This window comes from Miniopterus natalensis, chromosome 18, assembly GCF_054644295.1.
Source record: "Miniopterus natalensis isolate mMinNat1 chromosome 18, mMinNat1.hap1, whole genome shotgun sequence".
Lineage (NCBI taxonomy): Eukaryota > Metazoa > Chordata > Mammalia > Chiroptera > Miniopteridae > Miniopterus > Miniopterus natalensis.
The window spans coordinates 38,257,514-38,284,094 of NC_142098.1; the positions used below are offsets into that span (position 1 = coordinate 38,257,514).

The 26,581-nt window shown below is 55.8% G+C and overlaps 3 protein-coding genes across 4 annotated transcripts; all 3 read left to right on the forward strand.

Annotated features, from left to right (window-relative positions):
• Positions 1–1,446: 1,446 nt before the first annotated feature.
• Positions 1,447–6,803, forward strand: GRWD1 (glutamate rich WD repeat containing 1). Its single transcript, XM_016206002.2, has 7 exons — positions 1,447–1,633; positions 1,836–1,953; positions 2,168–2,327; positions 3,962–4,175; positions 4,314–4,456; positions 4,596–4,793; positions 5,888–6,803. The coding sequence occupies exons 1-7, from the start codon at positions 1,447–1,449 to the stop codon at positions 6,203–6,205; spliced, it is 1,338 nt and encodes a 445-aa protein (XP_016061488.2). The 3' UTR covers positions 6,206–6,803.
• Positions 6,804–9,987: 3,184 nt separating this feature from the next.
• KCNJ14 (potassium inwardly rectifying channel subfamily J member 14) lies at positions 9,988–15,034 on the forward strand. Its single transcript, XM_087827288.1, has 2 exons — positions 9,988–11,544; positions 13,172–15,034. The coding sequence occupies exons 1-2, from the start codon at positions 10,828–10,830 to the stop codon at positions 13,757–13,759; spliced, it is 1,305 nt and encodes a 434-aa protein (XP_087683414.1). The 5' UTR covers positions 9,988–10,827; the 3' UTR covers positions 13,760–15,034.
• Positions 15,035–17,179: 2,145 nt separating this feature from the next.
• Positions 17,180–25,068, forward strand: CYTH2 (cytohesin 2). 2 transcript variants are annotated; one of them, XM_016206110.2, is made up of 12 exons: positions 17,180–17,365; positions 18,221–18,368; positions 18,470–18,536; positions 19,581–19,699; positions 20,723–20,803; positions 21,302–21,414; positions 21,534–21,682; positions 22,106–22,217; positions 24,248–24,324; positions 24,407–24,478; positions 24,574–24,728; positions 24,810–25,068. In XM_016206110.2, exons 1-12 carry the CDS (start codon positions 17,347–17,349, stop codon positions 24,895–24,897), a joined length of 1,200 nt encoding a protein of 399 aa, XP_016061596.1. In that variant the 5' UTR covers positions 17,180–17,346; the 3' UTR covers positions 24,898–25,068. The 2 variants fall into 2 exon arrangements, with proteins under 2 accessions (XP_016061596.1, XP_087682928.1); XM_087826802.1 differs by lacking the exons at positions 17,180–17,365; positions 18,221–18,368; positions 18,470–18,536 and adding an exon at positions 18,546–19,493.
• Positions 25,069–26,581: the final 1,513 nt, after the last annotated feature.

The window sequence follows — 26,581 nt, forward strand, 5'->3', positions numbered from 1 at the left end:
GCGTTGACCCCAACCTGCAGGGGCCGAAACTTCCCACCATGGCGCACCTCACTACCAGCCCCAGGTGCCACCAAACACATCCTTTCCAAATTCAGCCCTTATTTGTGACCCTCCAGTGATGACCCAGCAGACCCCCCTCCAGAGCCTCCTCTTCCCTGATCTCCAGCCGGGTCTGGAGCTGGGTGGTGGAGGGGAGGGCCTGGGAGTCCACGCTCACCACCAGCCCTCCTTCCCCTTCTCCTGTTCCACATTGCAGTGTTTGGAATAAACCATGTTTTTATGCCTCCTCAGTCCAAGTGTGAGCTCCGTGTCTATCTCTTAGCCACCGCCCCACCCCCACCCCGAAACCTCTGGAGAAAACTGAAACTGAGAAAAGTCCCACCGAAAAAAGGGGGCAGAAAGAGAATCAGAGCGAGAACAGAGACCCTGGAGGGAGGTGGGAGACAAAGACCCAGAAAGAGGAGATGAAAAAAGACCGTAAGAAGAGTAGGGCTGAGAAGGGGCGGGGGTGGACAGAGACCTAGAGATGTGGGGGACGCAGAACTCAGGAAAGATCCAGGATCAAACCATTTTAAGATCAAGTTTAGGGTCCCATTTCTATGACCACAGGCAACGAGGCTTGCAAGATTCTTAATGCCCTGTTCATGCAAGCGAGGAGAGTGTCTAATACATTCCAGGAAACCCACATATCTCGAATACTGTTACTCTCACCAACGAGAATCTATTTCTAACATTTCATTATGCCAATTAGCCAAACCTCTGGTGTTGATGGGCGATAAAGAGTCGAAGCGCTTGTAATAGCTGCTTCCAGAGGGTTGACTATCTGATTAAGTGCCCGCTGACCATAGCTGCAATATGGAGTCCTGGTTAGGCAATTGACTGCCCCAAGAGGCTAGATTCAACCGACTAACTTACGCGTAATATCATCCTGTTTACATTAAGCATTTTGAAATAAAGCCATCATCACAAGGAGGGGAGAAGAAAGCGGCTTTATGGGTCCTCAGAGAACAGAAACCCGCGCTCCTTGTCAGTAAGAGCTCTTATTTGCATACATGAATAATCATCTAAGCGAAAAGAAACCGCTGGGAGTCAAAGTGGAAAATGGAGTGGAGGCTCAGAACTCCTCAAGTTGATTAGTTGATGGGGAATACAGGCCTCCCAGAGAACTACAACTCCCAGGAGGCCTTGCCACTGCTCCGCGGAAGAGCGCCCCAAGTCATGCGGGGCGTGTAGTCTCCCGGTATCCACCGCAGGCCCCTGTGGCTAAACCAGGACGCCCTTACGGCAGTTCTCCTTCTCCCTCTCCCCACCCGCCCCTCTAATTGGTGAACTAGAAAGTTTCCAAGGTAACCGCACAGCCTGGCTGATCTCGGAAGGGGGCGGGGCGGGAAAATGCAATCCGGAAGTGACGCTCTTACCTCGCGCCGAGAGTGAGAGGCTTCGAAGATGGCGGCGCGCAAGGGTCGGCGGCGCACGTGTGAAACAGAGGAGCCCATGGAGGCCGAATCCCGCGATTCAGGGTCGGAGGGCCCGGCCCAGGTCTACCTGCCCGGCCGGGGACCGCCGCTGCGCGAAGGAGAGGAGCTGGTCATGGACGAGGAGGCCTACGTGTTGTACCACCGAGCTCAGACTGGTAGGGCTGGGTACCCAGATCCTGGGCCCAGAGGAAGGAGGGAGCTGGAATCCTGGGTCCTAAGGGGCTCAGGTCCTGAGCCTTTAACTTAAGAGGCGCTCTGAAAGAGAAGACTGGAGTCTAAGAGGGGTGACATCACACTGGAGAGGGCTGAGATTCCGCTGTTCCATCATAACTTTACAACCTCTCCTTCCCTCCCCAGGCGCCCCCTGTCTCAGCTTTGACATAGTCCGGGATCACCTGGGAGACAATCGCACAGAGCTTCCTCTTACACTTTACCTGTGTGCTGGGACCCAGGCGGAGAGCGCCCAGAGCAACAGGTGAGTGAGAGGCTTTCCCAGGACCAAGAGTCCAATCCCCAGCCTCTTACTGCCTCAAGATCTAGGAATCAGCCTCCAGATCCCCTTCCCCAGGACGAGGAGGTAGGGCTTCCAGCTTCTTGCCTCCCTCAGACCCAGTAGTCGGGATTTCAAGCTTCCCTCCCTCCCAAGGACCCTGATGTCCAGAGTCTTAGTCAATCGCACTTTCTCCCAGGTTAATGATGCTTCGGATGCACAATCTGCACGGGACCAAGCCCCCACCATCAGAGGGCAGCGAGGAAGAGGAGGAGGAGGAGGAGGAGGAAGAAGAGGAGAGGAAGCCTCAGCTGGAGCTGGCTATGGTGCCCCACTATGGTGGCATCAACCGAGTTCGGGTAAGTACAGTCTAAGGAGTCTGCTCTACATCCTCTGGAGCACACCCCTCCTCTCATATCCATCCCGGAACCTCCTCACACCCTTCAGCTTTTGGGAAAGCATCAGGCACATAATTTTAGATGTTAGTTTGTATATGTCTTAGCTCTTCTGAATCGTCACTAGGTGCTAAGTACTCTTGGGTGCTTCTTTTTATGTTCGGTAAAAGCTTGCTCAGGAACTGTTCTGAGCTATGGGGTTACTTTTCTGGTTCAGGGTTATAGCATCTTCTGATCAGGTTGATGTGTGATTTAAATGGGGTGACATATACAGCATTTAGAGCAGTGCTTGGCCTGTAATTCTTGCAATGTGTTTCCATTAAAGTATTGCCGTGTTCCAGGTACTGTTCTAGACCCTGGAGATTTAATAGGGAGCAAAAGGTCCCTGGCTGCACGAGACTTACATGCTAGCGGAGAAGGGAACAAGAACAAACTAAGTAGATGTATACTATGTCAAGGGTGCTAAGTGTTGTCAGGTAAGGGATTTAGGGTGTTCCTGGGTGGGTTGCTACTTTAAATAGTATAATCTGGGACGTCTTCACTGATAAGGTGCCATTTAAACAGAGACCCACAGGAAGTGAGGGAGTGAGCCAAGGGCCTGTGGGAAAAGATTGCATGCAAGGAAAACAAGTGCAAAGGCCCTGGGATGAACTTGGCACATTTGAGGAGTTTTGAGAGAAGTTGGGAAGACCAGTGTGTTTAGAGTACAATGAGCAAGGGGTACAGTGACAGGATTTTGGGGGTAGGCACGGATGAGACAGATTGTCTAGGGCCTTGTGGCCCATTGTAAGGACTTGGCTTTCACTTGGGGGGAAATTGGGAGCCATTAGAGAATTTAGAGCAGAGGAAAGATGGGATCTGACTTGTGTTTTAAGCAGATCCCTCTGGCTGCTGTGTTGAGAATGGGCTGCAGGGAGGCAAGGGCAGAGGACAGAGTCCTGTGGGGGGCTGTAGTTCAAGGGGAGGATGACATAGTAATAATGTGCTTGACAACAAGAGGTAGTGAGAAGGGGTTAGAAGTGGTGCATTTTAGTGGAACCAGCATCGGTGGCAGGTGTGAAGAAGAGAAGTTGAGAATACGTCCTGCAGTTTGGGGAGGAGTAGGTTGCATCCTGCGATTAGGAGCTTGGTTTTGATCATGTGAGGTTTGAATGGTCAGTGTGATATGAGTCTGGAGTTCAGAGGGAGGTCGGGCGGGGTAGGAGCTACTGGGAACCCTGAGGCTGAACGGGATCTCCTGTGAGCAAATGGACTGAGGTCAGAGGCCTGTGACTCTCCAACGTTTAGAGGGTAACAGAGGCCAGGAGTCTGGTGGGGGCTGGTGGTAATTGCAGCCTTGATTCCCAGGGGTCTTGAAGGAGTTTTGTTCTCCCACCGCCACTACCACAGGGTGGGGAGGTGTCCGAAGTACCAGACTGGTCTTGCAGGCTGTGATCTTTTCCCAAAAAGGCTTCTTGGCATTATAGTCCCAGCCCTAGGGATGGGGTGTCTGAGGAACTGCAGTCCTAGTTCTCAGGGATGCTAGGAGCTGTTGTCACCACTCTGAGCCTCCTGTCCCTCCCAACTCACCTCCCTTTGTTCTCCCCCCTTGTACACAGGTGTCTTGGCTAGGCGAGGAGCCGGTGGCTGGGGTATGGTCAGAGAAGGGCCAGGTGGAGGTTTTTGCTCTGCGGCGGCTTCTGCAGGTGGTCGATGACCCCCAGGCCCTGGCAGCCTTCCTCCGGGACGAGCAGGCTCGCGTGAAGCCTATCTTCGCCTTCACTGGCCATATGGGGGAGGGCTTTGCACTGGACTGGTCTCCCCGTGTGCCCGGTGAGTCCCTGGGGTGCACATTTAGTCCTGGGGTGAGAGGGAGCAGGGTCTGCAGCAGGGGTGGGTGCTGAGACTCCAGAGCAGGGAGGGAAGTGAGCTGTAGCCAGCTGGAACCAGATAGTGTCCTGACTCCCCCAGGGCGCCTGCTGACTGGTGACTGTCAGAAGAACATCCACCTCTGGACGCCCACGGATGGCGGCTCCTGGCACGTAGATCAGCGGCCATTTGTGGGCCACACTCGCTCCGTGGAGGACCTGCAGTGGTCCCCGACCGAGGACACGGTGAGGGAGGCCTGGGGCCTGCACTTGTGCATCTTGAGGGAGGAGGGGGCTGGGGCAGGTCCTAGTGAGGGGTCCACTACTAGTACCTATTCTCGGGTGGGGTGGGTGGAGCCCCGGGTCACTCAGACTCCTCTTCTAGGTATTCTCCTCCTGTTCCGCCGACGCCTCCATTCGCATCTGGGACATCCGGGCCGCCCCCAGCAAGGCCTGCATGCTCACCACTGCCACCGCCCATGATGGAGATGTCAATGTCATCAACTGGAGCCGCCGGGAGCCCTTCTTGCTCAGTGGTGGGGATGACGGGGCCCTCAAGGTCTGGGACCTGCGGCAGTTCAAGGTACTTTCCCACTGGGCGCCTGGGGCTGGAGAAGCTCCTGTTCCCAGCAGCCGCTAGGATTTGTGGGTTTGCCCTTGGGTGGTTTTATACACTGGAGTTAGGAAAGCCCTTTGCATTGGGGTCTGTCCCTTTTGGGGTATAGATGAGGAAGCAGCTCAGCAAAAGGATGGCTGTGGCTGGTGTGGAGTCACTCACTCTACCAGCTGGAGAGCTGGAGACAGAAGGAGCTAGATGGTGGCAGGCAGGGACGACAATTCCCATCTGCCCATGACGACCACACAGCTAGCTGTGTTGCTGGGGGCTTAAGGGTTCTGGGAGCTGTAGGTGTTTTTTCAGTGGATTTTATAGAATCAGCTGAGACTCGGAGCCCAGCGCTCTCATTGCAGGAGAGGAAACTGAGGCATAGAAAGGACAGAAGCAGACAGGACCTTAAGGCCCAGCTAACGCTGACTTTGTAGAGCTGAGAGGGCTCTGGGAGGGAGAAATTGCTGCGTCCAGGATCCCTCTCGACAAAACCCTAACTTTGTATGGCTCCATGCCCTCCTGGGACCACCGCATTATCATTTGTTTCCCTCCAGTGTAATGGGTTCTATAGAATCGACCCTAGGGAGCTTCTAGAAGTGGATTCCAGCCCCCAAGGCAGGTGTGTGGCCAGGTCACATGGCCAAGTTGATTAGCCATTGGAACTTTGGAGCCACTTCTCCAAATTAGAGAGATTCCATCCCCAGCAGCCCCTTTGTTTAGGAACAGTGTCTTTGTTCTTTGCATCGGCTCCTTCTGGAGCCTGGGAGCCCTGCTTCTGCCCCCTTTAAGGCCATAGAATCAATGAGGAACCACCCCACTTGGAGAACCACCCCTTCCTGGGAGGGGCCTCTTTGCAGGTGAAACCAGGGTTCCAAGCAGCCTCTGGGACATTAGTTCTTTATTACTAGCTATACTTTTCCCTCTGTCCCTTTCAGAGAATCTTGGCTTGTGGGGACTCAAGGGTGGAGCCCTGTTTGAACCCTGAGGCTAGAGAGGGGTGGGGGCTCTGCCTGGGGTACCCCAGCAGTCAGGCTGAGGTGCTCAAAGCCCGGACTCCTGTTTTCCCACAGTCTGGCTCCCCAGTGGCCACCTTCAAGCAGCACGTGGCCCCTGTGACCTCCGTCGAGTGGCACCCCCAGGACAGTGGGGTCTTCGCAGCCTCGGGTGCAGACAACCAGATCACACAGTGGGACCTGGCTGTGGAGCGGGACCCCGAGGCGGGTGACACGGAGGCCGACCCCGGGCTGGCGGACCTCCCCCAGCAGCTGTTGTTTGTGCACCAGGGTGAGACAGACCTGAAGGAGCTGCACTGGCACCCACAGTGCCCCGGGGTCCTGGTCAGCACCGCCCTGTCGGGCTTCACTGTCTTCCGCACCATCAGTGTCTGAGGAGGGCCTGGCAGCACCTGCTCTGGCCGCGCACTTGGGAACTGAAGTTGAAGTTGGTTTCCCTGGAGGGACCATTCAGATCTGTCAGTCCATCCTCCCCTCTAAAGAAGGACTTGGTTTGGCCCATGATGGATTCTGTTTGTCTTACTGTTCTTTGAAAGGGCTTGGTTTGGTCCGATGACCCTTCTCACCAAAGGACCTGGTTTGACCCCTTTCCTCTAAAACCACTGGGTTTGACTCCAGTGACCCCATCCACCTGAAGACTTGGTTCAGCCCAGTGATTCCCCACCCTTCAGAGGGTGCTTGGCCCCTTTCACAGGTGGGCCTGGTGTGGCCAAGTTACTGTTGATAGTTTGTCAGCTGTGGCACTTGGCTGGACCCTTTGACCCCAGGGAACTCAAGTGCTTTACAGTGACTGGACATGTTTGAGGGAGGGTTCCCCCAGCAGGATTAGGTTTTGCCCCTTGTCTTCCTGTCAGCTGGGCTTGGCCAGGACTCCCCAGTGAGGGGCTGCCTGGGCCTTCTCTCCTGAAGGCAGGCACTACGGAGCGAGGAAGCTCAGGGCTCCTGAGGCAATAAAGATCCAGAATAGGCCTGATGTGTGACTCTTCCTCCTGGCCACTTCCCTCTGCGGAACTGAGAGGAGCAGCAGGAATCTGGCACCTGCTCCAGCCCTTGACCCATTGGGTGCGAACCGATTCTGCCTTCCCTAAATTTGATTCCATTTGGAACTCACTCCGGGTCTCTGGAGGGTATCTCACCTGGGACCCCAACTTTTTAAGGTTTCATCTCAAGGGGAACCAGGGAGCCCCCCATATCTCCTTCAGTCATTGTCCCCTTTATCATAATCCTACCACTTTTGTTCCCTCATCTGTGTCCCCATCTTCCTGTGTCTCCTGGCCCCCATGCTCTGTCCCTGCCCCCTCCCCCTTCTGTGTGCTTGCCACCGTCTCCTTTCCAGCTTGCTTGGGCTTCGGCCCAGCTGCCTGCCTGGCCATCCTCCCTGGCTCCCCCTCTGCGGCTCTGAGATGGCCCCACCCCCTGCTCCCCCCTCAGACCAGGCCTCTGATCCTCCTGTAGACATAGAGGTCGGGCGCCCGGCACAAGGCCCCTGGGGCCCAGGACAGACCGCAGCCCCTCAGCACCCACAGAGGAGCCTCCAGCCGAGGGCATGGGGGTGGGCTGCCCCACCAGGTATGTGCTCCATGCAGAGGCTTGGGCAGGGTCCTGGGGCTGAGGGCCATCCCACCCCCACCCCCGTCCTTGGGCATCTCTACCCCAGCATCCCCACCGCATCCCCGCTGTTCCCCCTCGGAGAGGTCCTCTTACCCTCGGTGATGGTGCAGCCCAAGAACAGTCTCCCTTCAAGTTCCGGTGCCTCCGACTCTGACCCACTGACATTTTCTGCCTTTTCCACTGCCCTACCCCCTGCCATCCCCCATCTCAACGGAGCCCTTCTTGTCCCATCTCTGTGTCCTCCGTTGGTGTCTTCCAGCTCCCCGTCTTCCCATTTCCTAAGACACATCGCTGCGTCTCATTCCCAATTGCTTCCCATCTGCCTGTCTGTTTCTGTCCCTCTCTCCCTAGGCCTGTCTCCCTCTCTCTGAGTCTGTCTCCCCCTCTCTCTGGGTCTCTGTCCCCTTCTCTTTAGGTCTCTGTCCTTCTCTGGGCTTCTCTCTCTCTCGGGGTCTCTGTCCATCCCTCCATCTCTGTTCTTCCCTCTTTCTCAGGCTCCCTCTCTTAGCACCTCTCTTCCCACTCATCTCAGCTTCTGTACCCTTGTCTTTGCCCAGTCTGCCCCTCCCCCCCTCCTGTCAGTCCCTGTCCTTCAGCCTGCCTTGCAGACCCCACTGGGGAGGGGGCACCCAGGGTCTAGGAAAAAGTGAAAGTGTGTGTTTTATTTGGGAGGGAGGGAGGTTGGGCCTGGGGGTGGAGCTTCTTGGCCTCAGATTAGGCAGTGACTGACACCTTAAGCCCCCTGTCGCCTTTATATGGAAACATTAAGCTGCTCTGGAAGGTCAGGGGCGGATGGGGGAGGACTTCAGGCTCTGGAGCCTTTCCCTCCCATCCTGTCTACCTGTCTGCGGGGCAGGGGGTTGCCCTGAGTCCTAGTAGCATCCGCCCCTGAGAGCTGGGCCATGTTGGACGCAGACAGGGCCCCCTGGAGGTGAAGCCCCTGCCCCATCTGCTGTGGGAAATGGACACAGTCACATCGGCCTTACCAGCTGCGTATGGGACTCAGGATTTATTTGGGATGCAGTCCTGTGTTGGAAAGGCTCAGAACTCAACTGGCACCCACCCCCGCACTGCATGGGTCTGGGAGGTCTCTGAGCCTGTTCCACAACCTGTGAATTGGGGCAATGACCCTGAACTCCCAGTATCCTGAGCAGTCAAGGTGAGCGGTGGGGTCTGGTGGAGTCCAGTGGGTGGGCTGTGGACATCCAGGGAGCTCATCCCAAGGCCTGGGACATATCAGGTGCTCAGAACATCCTATGATAAGGTTGTCCATGGTCTGTAGCCTGAGCCCAGGGAGCCCAGGATTTGCCGTTTTGGAGCTGAGGAAACTGAGCCAAGGGACAGACCAGCAGCTGTTTCCTGTGAAAAGCAAAGTCCCCAGGGTTGTGGTTAGAGAGGTGAGTGAATGTGAGGAGGCCCAGCCTGGGGTGGGGGCTGGGTCAGTGGGAAGCTAGTCCACCTCCCCCTACCCTGTCATCTGTGGTTTCTGAGATGGGAAGGAGAACATAGTGGGCGCTTCTGGGCAGGAGAGGACTATAGATGTTGAGGGCAGAGCCTGCCTGGATCCTGACCTCAAACCTGCCCTCTTCAGCGACTAGCCTCAGTTTAGTAGCATCTCTAATAGCCATAGTAGTTAAAGGTGAAAAGAGAGGGTTGGGATACATCATGGATGCTGGACACTGCCAGGCCCAGTCCACTCTGACCTGAGCTGCGGTTTTGCATCTGTGGAATGGGCCAAAAAAAAGCCACAGGTGGCAGGGCTGTCCAGGGGGTCATGGACAACAGGTGCAGAGCTGGAGGTGGGGCAGTGGAGGGGAAGGGGGGAGAAGAACCCCTTGGTACTGAACTTGCCATTGACTAACAGCCCTCTCTTCAGATTGAGTGCCCCCGGCCCTGCCAGGAAGCCCATCAGGATTCCAGAGCCTGACACAGGGGCACATAATATGCAGGTGCTTGGTAAATATTGATGGAACCGGTATGCCAAATATTTCACTCCTAGCCCAAACGGGTCCTGAGGTCCCCCACGGTAGCTGCTGGAGGGTGATGAGGTCTGCAGTTCCATACCCTGCCCCTTCCTCTCCTCCACCCTGTCTAGCTGATGAGGTTCCCTCCCATTTCACAGATGAGGAAACTGAGGCTTGGGAAGGGATGTGACATCTAGTAAGTGGCAAAGCTGGGATTCAACCTAGAACTGCCTGATTCAAAAGCCCAAGGTCTTTCTTCTGGATCCTTCTTCCCTTCAAGGTGGTGGGTTTTTATTCCCATCCCATGGATGAGTAAATAGAGGCTCCAGAAAAGGGAGTCAGTTGTCCCAAGGCTCATAGTGGGTCAGCAGCTGAGCCAGGATTGGGCCCTGGGTCTATATGACTGGAGGCCCTTCCTGACCTTATAAAGTCCAGTTTCCCCATTTTACAGTTGAGGAAACTGAGGCTCAGACTTGCCCAAGGTCTGACAGTCAGGGAGTAGCTTGGGTTGTGTGTGTGTATGTGTGTGTGTGTGTGTGTGTGTGTGTGTGTAACAGCTTCATTGAAATACAATTCACATACCATACAACTCACACATTAAAGTGTACAATTCAAGGGTCTTTAGTACGTTCACAGAGTTGTGTAATCATTACCACAATTGATATTAGAACATTTGTATATCCCAATAAGAAATGCCATGTCCTTTGGCTATTAATTCCCAATCCTTCCATCTCCACAATCCTGGGCATAACTAGTCTACTTTCTCAATTTATATAGGTTTGCCCATTCTGGATATTTCAGATAAATGGAAGTATACAATGTGTGGTCTTTTGTGATGTTTTCAAGGTTCAACCATGTTGTAGCATTTGTCAGTACTTTCACTTTTATGGGTAATACCGAGGAGTAGAATTGCTGGGTCACATGGCAACTCTATGTTTAACCATTAAGGAACTGCCAGGCTGTTGAGGGTGCCAATTTCCGCACATCCTTGTCAATGCCTTTTTCTGGTTTTGTTGTGTATTGTTTATTATTCAGCCGTCCTAAGTAGCTGTGAAGACGTATCTCGTGGCTTTGATTTGCATCCCTGTTGGCTAACGATGCCATGATTTTCATGTGCTTATTGGCTATCTGAATATCTTTTTTTGAGAAATGTCTATTCAGATCCTTTGCCTATTTTTAAATTGGATTGTCTTGTTATTATTGGGTTGTAAGAACTCTTTATATATATTTAATACTCACCCGAGGATATGTTTTTATTGATTTTTAGAGAGGAAGTGAGAGAGAGAGAGAAACATCAATGTGAAAGAAAAACTGGTAGCTCACCCATTCCTGGCACCTCTGACACTTCTGCCCATTTCCTGTCCTCGCAGGTTCGGGGCGCCCGCCCCCCCCTAGGCCAAGTGAAGGGGGTGTCCCCGCCTAATGGGCCTGGCCGAGGCCCTGCGCCGCCTGAGCGGCGCCCTGGAGTCGGGGGCCAGCGGGGCGGGCGATGAGGAGGCCGGGCCTGCGCTGTGCCGAAACGGGTGGGCGCCAGCCCGGGCGGCGGCGGCGGCGGCGGCGGGGCGGCGCCGCGGGCGCTTCGTCAAGAAGGACGGCCACTGCAACGTGCGCTTCGTGAACCTGGGGGGCCAGGGCGCGCGCTACCTGAGCGACCTGTTCACCACGTGCGTGGACGTGCGCTGGCGCTGGATGTGCCTGCTCTTCTCCTGCTCCTTCCTCGCCTCCTGGCTGCTCTTCGGCCTGGCGTTCTGGCTCATCGCCTCGCTGCACGGCGACCTGGCCGCGCCGCCGCCCGCCGCGCCCTGCTTCTCGCACGTGGCCAGCTTCCTGGCCGCCTTCCTGTTCGCGCTGGAGACGCAGACGTCCATCGGCTACGGCGTGCGCAGCGTCACGGAGGAGTGCCCGGCCGCCGTGGCCGCCGTGGTGCTGCAGTGCATCGCCGGCTGCGTGCTCGACGCCTTCGTCGTGGGCGCCGTCATGGCCAAGATGGCCAAGCCCAAGAAGCGCAACGAGACGCTCATCTTCAGCGAGAACGCCGTCGTGGCGCTGCGCGACCGCCGCCTCTGCCTCATGTGGCGCGTGGGAAACCTGCGCCGCAGCCACCTGGTCGAGGCCCACGTGCGGGCGCAGCTGTTGCAGGTGCGAGGCCACCGCCCAGCGAGGCAGGGGGGGCCGTTCGCCGGGTGGGTGGGAGCCCGGGGGGATTGTGGCAGATGTAGGCCTGAGGGCGAGGTGTGCCCGCCCTGGAGGGTGCATGGACTACAATTCCCAGCAGTCTCCCGGCCGGGACCCTCTTGCTCCACGTGTGGCCTGAGGTTGAGTCCCGGAGCAATGGTAGGAGATATAAACCCAAGAGAGAAGTCTGTGACCAGCTCTTCTTGGAAGCCTAGACGTGAGACAGATTTTGAGGCATAGAGAGCTTTCTGGGGCTTGAGGATGGGCCCCCAGTGGGATTGCGAGAAATCTAAACCTTGGGACCACACCTAGCCTGCAAAGCCTCTGAACTACAATTCCCAGAAGCCTCTGGGGGCAGGGTAAGTTCCCCCCACGAGATGGTCTGAGGAGGCGCAGTTTTGTGCATGGTGTAAATCACCGCTCAGGTTCCCAATTTCCAGCGCCCTATGACTGGCAACTGTGGGATTGTGGGAGGTGTAGGTCCCAGGATGGGGTGCAGCTCACACCTACAGAGCCCTGGAACACAATTCTCCATGACCTCTGGGGGGTTCTGGAGCCTTAGTGAGAAACTTTGTTCTCCACTTCAGTGGCCCAGTATGTCCCACCATCCTCCTGCTTGGAGGAGTATAGGGCCGGGGATGGGAAACTTGAATTTTAGCTTCTCGGCAAAACAAAATAGCAGCTCCCATTGGCTCCTGGGGTAGTGGCTTCCTGCGTCCTGCAAAGGGCGCTTTAGTATTTCTAGAATTGTAGTCAAACTGCCCAAATTCTGGGGCTAGCTGCCCTTGTCCAAGTAGACACTTAATCTTGGGCTGAGCTTCTACTTGTGTAAAAAAGTGGACAGGGTGGTGGTAGGAACTACAGCTCCCAGCAGTGACTGGGTTCTCTCAGAGACAGGTGGGAGAGAATGGGTCCCAACCTCCACCTCTGTCTCCAGCTTGACTGAGACACCAGGATTCATGACCTGGGAGGGATGTTGTCAATCCCAGAAGTCTGTGGGGTGCTGACATGGCCTGGGAGGTGGGTATGGAATCAATGGGGAGGTGGGGTGAAACTATCCTTACCTGGCCTGTAGACTGCACACCCTCACCCCCCCCCCCCCCACACACACACATATACACAAGGGCCTGCAGCGCTTGTCATTGGGGTGGGGGTGGGGGGCGGAGAGCCCAGGGGCTAGCCTGAAGCTGTGGTTGAACACAGGATGTCGGACCTAGACTGTCACCCTGGCTTATCTTTCTCTGGCTGTTTACTGAAAGCCAGTTTTCTTTTTGTCTCCTCCTATTGCTGCTTGGATGTCATCCTTATCTTGTTTCTTTGACTTCTCTGTCTTGCTGATTTCTGTGGCTCTATGCCAATATCACTCTATCCCTCTCTATCTCTGGGTCTCTGACCCCTCTTTCTATGGGCCTCCATCTCCCTCTCCTTCTGGGTCACCATCTCCCTCTCTCTGGGTTCTTCTACTCACCCACCCCCACCCCTGCCGGTCTCTGCTCTTTTCTTTCTCTGAATGCCCCTTCCTATCGCCATCTCTGTCTTCATCCCCATGCTCTCTGATGTCTGTCTTCGGCCACCTGGTTTTTTGCTGCAGCCTCGTGTGACTCCAGAAGGTGAGTACATACCACTGGACCACCAGGATGTGGACGTGGGCTTTGACAGTGGCACTGATCGCATCTTCCTTGTGTCTCCCATCACCATCGTGCACGAGATTGACTCCTCCAGTCCACTCTATGAACTAGGACGTGCCGAGCTGGCCCAGGCCGACTTTGAGCTAGTGGTCATTCTGGAGGGCATGGTTGAGGCCACGGCTATGACCACACAGTGTCGCTCTTCCTATCTCCCTGGTGAGCTGCTCTGGGGCCATCGTTTTGAGCCAGTCCTCTTCCAGCGTGGCTCCCAGTATGAGGTCGACTATCGCCACTTCCATCGCACTTATGAGGTCCCAGGGACACCAGTCTGCAGCGCCAAGGAGCTGGATGAACGGGCACAGCAGGATTCCCACAGCCCCAAGTCTAGCTTCCCTGGTTCTCTGACTGCATTTTGTTATGAGAATGAACTTGCTCTGAGCTTCTGTCAGGAGGAAGAGGAAGCCAAGGAGGGGGAGGAGGAGGAGGCAGAAGATGGGGCCACCAGCCCCCGAATACTCACACCAACCCTGGCGCTGACCTTGCCCCCATGATGCCAGCTGGTGTCCCCCATGTGCATCCCCTTCCCAGAGGCAGCAAGATAGAAAGATCGGGCCCTCTCCTGGGATGGAGCCAAGTGTTCCCCAAGACCAACAGGCCTGCTGGATACATTATTAGCTGGTGAAGTTCTGCCATGCCTATGGACCCACCATGGACATACTGGATTTTAATTCCTCTGCATTGCGTGCTCCCTCCTGAGACCCCTTTATCAGCCTGATTCCTGAGTCTCACCAGAGCTAAGAGATTCAGGATTCTGGACCACCCAAGAGGCAAGGGCAGGTGGTTCTAGATTCTTCATGGGGCTGGCTTGGGTTGTTGAGCAGGGTCAGGAATCAATGGTATAGACTGCCTCTGGGGGAGGAAGTCAGCAGCTCTCAAGCAGCAAGAGAGGTCAAGAGTTTATAGGTCTGGATTGATCTAAGATTCAAGGGACTGTTGTTTCTTTACTCAGCCAACCAAGTAGCAAGTCATTTTTTCTAGAGCACCTAAGGAGGGAAAGTTATGGAATGCCCTAAAAATTCAGTACTCTCTTGATTAACCAAAGACAAGGAATGTTGATTGCAAGTCAAGAAAAGACCTGTGGTTCCAGAAAGCCCATGTTTTGAGATTCTGTGAATCTAGATTCACCACAGAGACAAGTACTGATGGTTCTTGAATGGATTTCACCTAGATGGCAGAACTACTCCAGAACCCAACGAGTTGCGTTTCTAGAATGCACAAAACAATGGAGACTCTGGGTATAAAAGGACTAAAGTGACAGATTGGGAGTTCTTGATATTAAATAACTCCAGGCCACTGGCTGTAGAACATCGAAGCAAGGGGATAATCAGTGCTTCTAAATGATCCACAGGTTGTTTTTTAAGTGCCATTCTAGAATGTCCAAAGGAATCAAGATTCTGTGGCTCTAGATTGATCACAGAGTCAAGGAAGGAGTGTTGATTCTAGATGACTTCCTTGTGGTTCTGTAATGCCAAAAGGAACCAAGGCTTCAGGGATCAAGAGTTGCCCATTATCAAAGCCTGGAAGTTCTAAGCTCCTAGAATGTGGCAGTTCTAGGAGGTGGACTCAGGATTTGATAGGCAGCATTTCTGGGCTGACCTAGAAGGTGGACCCAGATAAGACCCTGCGAATAACAGGGCTAGTTATTGGCCAAGGGAAGTAGAGGCCCAAGGCGGGTGAGTCTGCAATGCTCTGGAATCCTACACCTAGTGATGTCTATCTGTTTCTTAAAGATGTTATACATATGTGTATTATATATCATATAAATACAGATATCTAATTTTTCCCATGGTTCTTAACAGAAGGGTTAGAAATGGAGCTTGAGCTAATTGGAATGGAGTCTCTTACAAGGATCTAGGAAGCTTTGCTCTAATCCTAACTCTGCTTAAGCATCGTGTGACTTGGGGCAAATCACTCCCTTCCTGGCCTCAGTTTCCCCCTCTGTAAAAATGCGGCATTGGAACTTGAACTTCTCCAAGGGCCTTTCCACTAGAATGATTCCTCACTTCACTGAGGGTACAGTGGGGGTGAGGGTCCTAGATTTCCCAGCTCTCCCTGGTGCTGGAACTCAGGGCCCTTTCAGGGGCACCTGGGGTGGGAGATTCCCCTGGAGGCTAGCTCTGAAATTGGATGTCTGAATGACAGAGCAAGCAAGGTATAGTGTGGGCTGTGGCTAAGGGCCAGAATCACCTCCTCCCTGGTCCAGCTTGGGAACAGGGGAAGGAGGTAGCTCAATGGTAGGGGAAAGTATGTATTTAGGGGGAGACATGTCCCCCAGATTAAACCACTGGGAGCCCTGGTGGTGTGTCTGAGTGTGCTTCTGGGGCTTGGCCTCTGCCCATGCTTCTATCTACCTAAGTGCCCAGCAGGCAGGGAGCCAGCCACAGAAGGAACCAATGCCAGGGATGACATGTTCCCATCCTTGTGTCCCAGGATTGAGGGTGGGCACTGTCAATGCCCATCAGCCTGCCCAACTACTGCACCAACCCAGGTCCCCCCTTCTGGCTTTCCCCACCTTCCTTTATCCTTCAGAATCCTCACATAATAACCGGATGGGATTAATTAGCTGGCGGCTCTCCCAGCTCAGGGTGTCTGGGTTGGGGGCAGGGGGCAATGGAAATAGGGATGGAGAAGGATGTTAAGTGTGAGGTAAAGGGACAGGGAAAGGGTTCTATTTGAAAGGGGGGGAGTGGGGTCAGGGCTGGCACAGCCTGGGTTTCCACTGGGGAGGGCAGGTCCTGGTCATAAAGGTCAATGAGATTAGGAAGCTCTAGTCTGTCAGCTTAACCAGGTCCTAGCCCTGAATCTACTCCACCTGCCTCGCTCAGGGGCGGCGAATGCGGACGAGGGCCAGATACCCCTCAGCCCCAGTTCGGGACCTGCCCATGACAGGGTGCCCAGGTTCTCCATTCCGGCCGGGGTCCTGCACCGGCTTTGGCAGCAGGGAGTGGGAATGAGAGGTTGGGGTGGGGTGAAGGCCTTAGATTGAGAACTCTGAGAGGCGGGAGGAGAGCAAGTGTGAGAGGCGGGGGAAACCTGACGTGAGGCGAGTAGGAGAGGAGGGCGAGGACTCCGAGAAGGGGTAAGGAATCCGAGAAGGCGGGAGGGCGCCGAGGAAAGGGGCGTGGTCGTAGGTGGAGGATGCTAAGATACGGGGAGGAGTTTCAGGGAGGGGGAGGGGCTGGCGCCAGGAAGGCGGAGCCTGTGTTTTCACTAGATTTGCGATTCCTCTATTGTCCCATTCTCCTTCACAGATACCAAATAGCGTGACATTAAAAGGGCAGAATAAGTCTTTGTTTCACCACTTCTTAACTCTCAGGAGACTGGGGTGGTGGGGTGATGAGAGCGGGTAAGAAAGGGGTCTGGAGATCGGAGGGGCAAAGCGGGAGAAAGGAGGCCGAAAGAAAGGCGAGGCAAACCTGCCCCCGGTTGCGGGGCAACCGCTGCTGTCGAAAGGCAGCTAGGTCGCTAGGAGGTGCGGCTCACCGTAACAACCGACAGCTGGGGCCCCGCCCCTGGCAACAAGGCTAACAAAGTACCGCCCCCCAGCAACATATAACTAGCGGAGGGCTCGGTTTAACAAGTACCCAGCCGAGGCGCCCGTAATCCTTGCGCAGGCGCAGTCCTCTTTGCTCCCGCGTAGTCCCGCTCCGAGCAATTCCTTTCTGAGGTTTCTCAGAGGCTGGCAAACCGGCCAAGCGACTTCTTTTGTTTCAGAGGCGGTGCCCAGCCCTCGGCCCGCTCTCCGATTGGCCCCACATACTGTCCACCTCCGGCCGGACCCGGCTACGTCTGCTCCTTGCGCGCTTATTGGCCGTGGAGAACGGTCCTTCGGCAAGGAGGGCGGAGCAGACGAAAGGGCCCGAAGTGGATTGGGCGGTGTCAAGACGAGGGGCGGTCCCTACTGGCGGGGCGGTTGGGAGACGAAGGGAGAGTCTTTTCAGCGCTGAGGACTGGCGCTGAGGAGGCGGCGGTGGCTCCCGGGGCGTTTGAGCGGGCTCACCGGAGCCCGCGGGCCAACGCGGAACCAGGCCCCACCGGCGGGACCGCCCCGGACTCCCCCCGGGCCTTCCTAGCCGCCATGGAGGACGGTGTCTATGGTAGGTCGGTGAGGGGTGGGGCCGGTTGGAGCGGATGAAGCCTTTCCTCCCGAACGTTCGGCCGCGATCGTTTCCTCCGATGCGCGCCTCGCGGAGCTGTTCGGCACCGTCGTGGGGTCTCGCTTTTGTGGGGCACAGGATGGGCTTCCGGCGGGGCCCGAGAACGGGGCGTTCCAGGCCATTGTTTGGGCCGATCCTGTTTCCGGTGGCTGCGGGAGGGGGCGGGATGGAGCGGTGGAGTCGAGGCCCGGCGGAACCATTCCCCCTGGAGGGGCCGGGGGAGCCCAGTGCCTGCTGGGACCAGGGAGGGGGGCTTCTGGGGGCTCTGGGGTGAGGGAGAAATCTTGGGGCTACAGAGATCCCACTAAGACCGTGGCCTTTGATGCCCCGCCCCCTTCCCCAACTCTTACGAGCTCTTATCAGCTTCCCCTGCCATAGTTGCTTTTCATGGACCCGGGAGTCCCGACACCCAGGCATCCAGCTACATCCCTAAGAATGGAAATAAAAAACTAAGGCCTCAGCCCTTTCCAAGTAATGAACCAACAATTCAGACTTACAGCCCATTCTTCCCCCAGACCTAAGAGTTCAGATTCCCAGCCCCCTTCTCCCTAAGACTCAGGAGTCCGTACCCCGGGACCCTCCAACCCCAAGACTCAAGAGTCTAGATCCCCAGCTCTGTCTCCCCTAGAGTGAGGAGACCAGGCCCCCAGCCCCTCCGGCAGACATAAGGGGCCTGACCCTCATCTTCATCCTCCTCCTGAACCTAGGAGTCATGCCCCCAGCCTTGCAATCCCCCAGGTTGCAGGAAAACAGACTCCCAGTCCCCAGAACTGACCTCCAACCCCTGACCCCCAGAACCCCCAGACCTGACTCCAGAGGAGCGGATGGAGCTGGAGAACATCCGGCGGCGAAAGCAGGAGCTGCTGGTGGAGATCCAGCGCCTGCGGGAGGAGCTCAGCGAAGCCATGAGCGAGGTGGAGGGTCTGGAGGCCAATGAGGGCAGGTGAGGGCTGGAGTGGGGCACTTGGTTGGGTCATGGGGCCAGGCCAGGACCTGGGATGCCCGGGCATTGACCCTCCATTCCCCTGCTCTCTGCCTCTGCAGTAAGACTTTGCAGCGGAACCGGAAGATGGCAATGGGCAGGAAGAAGTTCAACATGGACCCCAAGAAGGTGCTTGGGGCCACAGGGCTGGGGTCAGCCTGGCAGACATCCCGCTGGGGGTTTCTGGCACCTCCAAGTTCCAGTAGTGTGATGGTTAAAGGCCTGCTTTAGGTGGACAGACTTGGTCCTAATCCCTGTATTTTGATATTGACTGACTGTCCATTTGTTCTCTGAACATTAACCAAGTGCTCCGACCTCCTTACCTTTGCTTGTGCCATGTCCTCTGCCCGGAGATCCTCTTTCCCCTTTTTGTTCATATTTCTGGACCCACTTCAGGTGTCATCTAGAGTCCCAGGAGGAGATCGTGTCTGGTAGGAACCGTGGACAGTGACATGCACAAAAGAGGGTTGACCTGTGCCATAACAGAGGCACAGTGGCTGTGGACACTCAGAGGAGGGAGCCTGGTGCAGTTAGGGAGGGCTTCTTGGAGGAGGGAATATTCAGGTCAGGTTTGAAGGAAGAGTCATTGTTCATCAGGTGGAAGAAAGATATTTGTTCATTCAGTCACTTATTTTATACCCATTTCCTCATGCCTTCCTTGGGCCTGCTCCTCTGCTAGCTAGTGCTGGGGACCTAGAGAGTGTTCGACCCTGCTTTGCCCTCAGGGAGCCTGTAGACATGATTACCATAATCCAGAGTGAGATGGATTTGTAATGGAGGTCCTCATGGCATACAGAAGGCCAGAGTCCAGCTGGAGGTTTGGCCCTCACAGTTCTTGAAGGACTGCTGTTTACTAAGTTTCTCACTTTATTCTTCCTGCCCCAAGCACTATAGTTTGTTCAGTCATTCAACAAACATCTGTTGAGCTCCTGTTCCTTGCCAGACCCTGTTCTTGGTGCTGAAATTGACCAGGCAAAGGCAGAGGGAACAGTAGGTGCAAAGGCTGTATGAGGTGGGAGGGAATGGTATCTAAAGACCTGAGAGAAGCCTGGAAATGACACCTGGCCCTGCTCCGTTAGCATGGGGGTGAGTTTGGGTGCTGAGGTTTCTGGGGAGGTCGTGGGAGTGGCTTTCTGAACATACTGGCACTGAGACCCAGTCCCCACCCACTAGGGAATCCAGTTCTTGGTGGAGAATGAACTTCTGCAGAACACACCTGAGGAGATCGCTCGCTTCCTGTACAAGGGCGAGGGCCTGAACAAGACGGCCATCGGAGACTACTTGGGGGAGAGGTGAGATTCCTCCCCAGCTCCTCTGGGCCTCTCCCCACTACTCCCTGCATCTAGCTCCTGCCCTCACACTGCCAGCTCCTCTTTCCAGGACAGGCCCTGATAGACTAGCCTTCCAACTGTGACAGGATAAACTGACACAGGGATCTGGGGACTGTCTGTGAGCGTCTTGGGGGTGTGGGGACCTGTAGACATCTGAGAAGTGTGCGGACCATTCATTTATGACTGGGGAAGGAGAAAATCTGTGAGTTTCATAGGAATGTGAGGATCATGTGTAGACAACTGGTGTGCATGGGAACCATGTGGACATCATCAGTGGATATCTGGGGAGCATGGGGATCCGTGGAAGCCTGGGAGCATGAGGACCTCTGTGGACTGTGGATTGTATGGGGACTGTCTAAAAGTCTAGGGTGCATGAGACTGGACATTGGGAGTGTATGGGCACCATCTGTGGATGTATGGGTGCTTAGGGGTTGTGTGGATATCTAGGGTGTATGGAACTTTCTAGACATCTGAGGTGTATTGGGACTGTCTGTTGATGTCTAGGAACCTTCTGTGGGCATCTGGGGTATGTGGGGGCCCTCTGTAGATCCCTGGGGACCATCCATGGACATCTGGTATGTGTGGAGACTGTGGACATCTGGCACTGTGAGGATCATTTTTGTGGACATCTGGGGTGTGGGGACTGTCCACGGATATTTGGAGGGTTTGGGGACTATCTCTGGACATCTGAGGAACCTAGGAATGATCTGAGAGAGGTGACAGTAGGCAGAGCATGTTTGCTGCATTTCACCCAGCTGTGCAAAGGTCAGCCAAACCAGGGTTCTTGCAACAGATGGTCCTCCAGAGAGCATATTCTGAGTATCCCTGCCCTGGTGCCACGCCTGTGATGGGGCCAGGCCAAAACTTTCACCCTCTGTGGAGGCAGCTGGGGTACAGAAGTGGTGGCACAGCCTCCCCAGTGCTTTGTCCACTCCCACCTTCCTAAACTCCTTTTTGTGAATGATTGTGTCCCTGTCCTCCCAGGGAAGAGCTGAACCTGGCAGTGCTCCATGCCTTTGTGGATCTGCATGAGTTCACCGACCTCAATCTGGTACAGGCCCTCAGGTGAGAGGGACTGGGTTGGAAGGTCAGGAATGGACCTGTCAGGCCTCTTTCTTTACAAGTGGTGATGCCTACCCAAAACAAAAACAGAAACAAAAATTAGGGAATTGGTTGCCGCATGTAACACAAAGATCCACATTAGGTCCTTCAGGCATAGCTGTATCCAGGTGCTCAAATGGTGTCAGAAGTTCAGCTTTATCTCTCAGTTGTGCTTGCCACTATGTTGCAATGCTCTCTGCAGGCCCTCCTCCCACGGGACACACAAGCCCCTAGCAACCTTCAGGCCTCTTTAGCAACCTTAGCAGAAAGAGTAGTTTCCTTAAATCCACCAAAAGTCCCATAGTCGGTGCTCATTGGTCAGACTGAATCCTGTGTCCATTCCAGAAACAGCTGCTGAGGCCACAAGGGTTGGTGCTCTTGACTAGTTCCTAATATGAGGACTGAGGTTGGGAAAGGGGTTCTACCTGTCCCAGCAGCCAACCTGACCCCTCTCTAACGCAGGCAATTTCTGTGGAGCTTCCGCCTCCCTGGAGAGGCCCAGAAGATTGACCGGATGATGGAAGCCTTTGCCCAGCGATACTGCCTGTGTAACCCGGGGGTTTTCCAGTCCACAGGTGGGCACCCAGACTCCTGGGGCCTGGAGGGAGGGGCTGGGGGCTTGAATTCCTGGAGCCCGGGGGGCAGGAGGTAGGGGGCCCACCTACCATGTCGTCACCACTTGGCTGTGCTGCAGACACCTGCTATGTGCTGTCCTTTGCCGTGATCATGCTGAACACCAGCCTTCACAATCCCAACGTCCGAGACAAGCCGGGCCTGGAGCGCTTTGTGGCCATGAACCGGGGCATCAACGAGGGCGGAGACCTGCCTGAGGAGCTGCTCAGGGTCAGGCCCCTCTCCCCTCCCCACAGCGCGTCATCCATGGGTCTCCCCCTGAGCTCTCCCCCTGGGATCCGCCCTTCATGGTCACCATTTTTCTCTCTCCCCAGCTGCGTCTGTCTTTGTCTCTTTCCCTCCTCTGACTCTCAGGGTCTTGGTCCATGCCATTATCCACCTCTGTCTGTTTCCATCTGTGAGAACTTAGTAGGATCCTACAACTGCGTCTGTCTCCTCTCCATTTTGTCTGTCTTTCCTCCTTTCTCTCCTCCCGGGGCTCCCTCCACTCCTGCCTGCTGCTTCCCTTATCTCTCAGCCTCCTCCCTCTCCGTGGGCTGTCCCACCTCTGGTCTCATTGCCCTCCGCCCCTGCCAAGTGGCCCTGGGAGGGTCCCAGGGGCCTGGAGTGACTGACTGGGCTCTCGCCCCTCAGAACCTCTATGACAGCATCCGAAACGAGCCCTTCAAGATCCCGGAGGATGACGGGAATGACCTGACCCACACCTTCTTCAACCCAGACCGGGAGGGCTGGCTCCTTAAGCTGGGTACGTCCCCTGCTGACCCTGCTGGCTCCCTCTGCAAGGGGAAGTTAGTGTGCCTGGGCTCTGGACTCGGCTTCCACACGTGCCTGCTGTGTGACCTTAGGCGAGTGATTGGACCTCTCTCAACCTGTTTGTATATCTGAATAGTGAGGCTTAAAACAGATCAGGGCTGCGTGCTGGGCCCAGGCCAGGGCCTGGCGTACAGGGGCTCCATGACATTTGTGGGTGAAGAGGAGGTTCAGGAGGGCTGACTGCTGCCAGGCTCTGCTTATGAATAGAGACCCTGGCCAGGGTGGAATGTGTGGGTGGGGTGGCACCAGCAAATTTGGTCAGTTAGCAGGGGTCACACAGGTGCCTCTTACTGAGGACTGGAGTGGTTCTCAGCCCTGGCTGCACAGGAGAGTCACCTGGGAGCTTTTAAGCCCCGATGGTTGGGCTGCGAAGTCAGGATCCGGGGCAGGAGAGCCATCAATCATGGTGAAAGCTCCCCAGGTGGCCCTACAGCAAGCAGAGCTGAGGTTGAGAGTGCCGCTTGGAGCCATGCCTGGTAACGGTGGTGCCACGGGAGCGTTAATGTGGCTTTTTAATGGAGAAGCCATGAATGGCTGCTCCAGGAGACAGAGTCACTGAGCAGGAATCAGTCCAGTGTGGACAATGGACACAGCCAGGGCAGTGGGAGGCCCAGAGGAAGTCCCAGCCCAGTGCAGGGTCAAGGCAGGACTCTGCTCCTCGGGGCCTTCTTGCTCCTCCCCAGTGTGGGATTGTGCTCCTGAGCCAAGGCACACTTCTCCAGCCCCAGAGCAGATCCCCGCCCAGGTGCAGATGGGTCCTGGTGCACATAAGAAATGCACATCACTTCCACCAATGTACTGGGGCCCTTGGGTTCCAGCGGTGTCCCGGCAGTGAGGATGTGTTGTTGGGATAGGCACCTTCACCGGGAAGATTTCTCCTCCACACCACTCCCATCAGCAGGCATCCTTCCCGTTTCCCAGATTAGGACATTGAGGCTGGGTCACCATCCAGTAGCTGCAGGGCAGAGGTGGCCTTGAACTCAGATCTCTAACCCAAGCACGTCTCTGCTTTATGGCCATTAGAAAAAGGCACTTCTTAAATACAGGAGAGGGCTCTGGTAGTGGCTGTGTTCACAGCGATGGTTGACAAAAGCTATTATTACTGTTCCTATTTAGTCCTTGCACCGCAAAGAACACAAGCAGGTCATCTGGAAGCAGGAAGGTGGCCTAAGAGGGCAAGAGGTTGTACTGAGGTCACACAGCCAGTTTGTACTAGACCTGACATGAGTCCCCACACCCACTTCGGGCCAAGGACTGGGGTTGTGTCTTCTCCCTCGTGGGGATGCCCTCCAGGGGAGAGATGTGCTCACAGTGGCATGGAGGGCCCTCCTGGCCAAGGGCGTGTCCTGAGGGTGGGCTGGAGCCGGGCACTGGTGAAGGAGGTGCTCACTGCTGCCTCTGTGGGGCTCAGGGCCGCCGCCTCCCCAGGAGGGAGAGGACCTGGCCGATCCTCCCTCATGTGGATGTAACTGGTTTTCTTCCCTCTCTCTCCCCCCTCCTTCCCTCTCTGCGTGTTTCTCTTGCTGTTTCTGTCTCTGGCCTACCCCTGAGCATTCCTTCCCTCGCCCTCCCTATTTCTGTTGCCTGCGGCTCTTGGGGGCCCCCCATTCTGCCTTCCCTTCTCGCCTGGTCCTGCCTGCTTTCTCGCTGTCTGCCCCAGGAGGTAGGTACACGGCCGTCCTAGCTCCCCGACACTACAGGGAGAGGGGGCTGGGGGCTCCAACTCTTGGGCCCTGGGCTGACCGACAAGCTTAGAAAGTGTAAAGCCCCGCGCTGGGGGTGGGCCAGTTCCTGGGGCCCAAACACGCCTGGCCCTGCTTGTCTGTCTCTCCCGCACGTCGCTTTGTCCTAGGCCGCGGCAGCCCGCCCCCTGCGCTTGCTCTGCCTCTCACTCCCCTCCCCCCTCCCAGAGGCCCTGTCCCCGTGCTGAGCCCAGGCCGCCTCCCACCCCTTCCCTTTCAGGGGGCCGGGTGAAGACGTGGAAGCGGCGCTGGTTCATCCTCACGGACAACTGCCTCTACTACTTTGAGTACACGACGGTGAGGACGGGCGAGCTGCGCTCCGGGCCCTGGGGGGAGGGGGGGCTGGGAAGTCTGAGTCCTGTCCCACTTGCTCTTTCAGGACAAGGAGCCCCGAGGAATTATCCCCCTGGAGAACCTGAGCATCCGCGAGGTGGACGACCCCCGGAAACCGGTAAGAGCGTCTGTGTGCCCCTTCCTGCGCAGTGGGGGTGCCTCTGGCCCGCGGGCCGCTCTTACCCACCAGCGCGCCTCTTCGGTGTTCCCCAGAACTGCTTTGAGCTTTACATCCCCAACAACAAGGGGCAGCTCATCAAAGCCTGCAAGACGGAGGCAGACGGCCGCGTGGTCGAGGGGAACCACATGGTGTACCGGATCTCGGCCCCCACGCAGGAGGAGAAAGACGAGTGGATCAAGTCCATCCAGTGAGCGGGCTCCGGGGGCCTCGGGGCGGGGGGCCGGGCCGGCCCCGGGGCCCTCACCCAGGGGTCCCTCCCCTTCTGCAGGGCAGCCGTGAGCGTGGACCCCTTCTATGAGATGCTGGCAGCCAGGAAGAAGCGGATTTCTGTCAAGAAGAAGCAGGAGCAGCCCTGACCCCTTGTCCCCAACCCCATTATTTATTACTGAGCCGCCCCGCCCGGGTGGCCGGACCCCTGGGACTGGGGCTGTGGATCCTGGTTCCCGTTTGGAAAACTTACCACCTCTAGTTCCTCTCTCGTTATTTGTAATTAACACGCTGTTGGTAATATTAATTATTGAACTGCTCGCGGCCTGCTGACCCCTTTATTTCTTGGGGTTGACAGAGCTCACGTGCTTGGGGAGACAGCCAGTCAACCCCATCCATGACCATGACCGGCGCCAAGGGCACTGGTCTCTGTTGGGATTTGTTAGAGCACAAGGCAAGGGTGCTGCCCGACAGGGTAACCCCATGGGGGCCTCTGGGTGGCTCAGTTCTGGTTGCACCCCAAGCCTGCATGGGTGGAGTAGTGGGAGGCAGTTAATGTGGCTGGAGTTAGTGTTGCTTTAGTTTCACTAGAACCGGGTATTCCCAGGCGAGGCACAGCATCTATCCCAGACCTTACCTGACAGCCCCGAGCTGGCAGATGCTGGCCCCTCCCTTAGTCCTCATGAGGCTTGTGGTCTTTGATGGGCAGCAAATAACAGCTGATGGGGTTGTTAGCTGGGCTAGTGTTTTGAGGGGAAACCAGAGAGCTGGGAGGGCCTGGGAAGGATGAATCCGGAGAAAAGGAAGGCCTGGTATCCGGCACAGCAGTGGGAGGCCTTGCTCACGCCTTCAGCAAGAGGTTGCTGGTGTCGGAAGTGGGCTGGGCCCCTCTTGGATGGTGCCAAGAGGGCAGGGATGTGGGTAGATGGACCGGTTTCTCAGCTGGGGATTAACCTCCTGGTGAGGACATTTTACACCAAACAGGGATGGAGAACCTGCGTTTCTGTAGCATCTCGTCCCTGGGAATCACAACCTTGAAGTATAAGGACCACCTTTGAGGGCCTGTGAATCCCAGGTACTGGCCTGTCCAAGTTTGCCCTCCAGCTTGGGGTATGTATGGTGTCCCCACAGAGCAAAGAGAGGTGGGTTGGCAAATTGGGCAACCCACCCATGTCATTCTCCTATGCTCAGATCTGCAGCCTCACCCTGGGATTTGCAGAGTGCGGTTTCTCCCACATTCTGCATCCTCCAGAAGTTGAATCCCTAATTACTGAGCACTCCTGGTGGGATGGGGAGGGCCCAGAACTTTGGAATCTCAGGCCTTGGTCCCAGCCCCCCTTTGGTCACAGGCATCCTTTGGTGAACAGCGCTCCTAAGTGCAGTAACACCCTCGGAGGAGGCATCCTATCTCCTGTGAGACTGTCGGGCTACAATTCCTGGCAAGCTGTGCAGCTCTGGGTACCCCACTGACAGGAGAATCATTCTCAAAGTCTCCAGGGAGTTGTAGTTTCTCAAGACACCACTGTCGGGATTACCTTAACCTGGTTCCCAACCCTTGTGCAGGTTGGGAAAAGAGGCCCTGACTGCTTTAACCCCTGGGGGCTGATGGGAAATGGAATTCCCAACTCTTCCCAAAGGTTTCATGGAAATGGAGTCATCAAGCCAAGAAGGTTCTGGTAAATGAGATCCTTGGGTAAATAAAGGGCCCCATCACTAACTCACCCTATCCTGCATTCCCACAGAATGAATCCATAGGTACTGAGTGCCTACTAGTGGGGAAGTAGCTGGCTCAGTGCAGAGGCCCTGGAAGAGCATTCCAGGCAAAGAGAACAG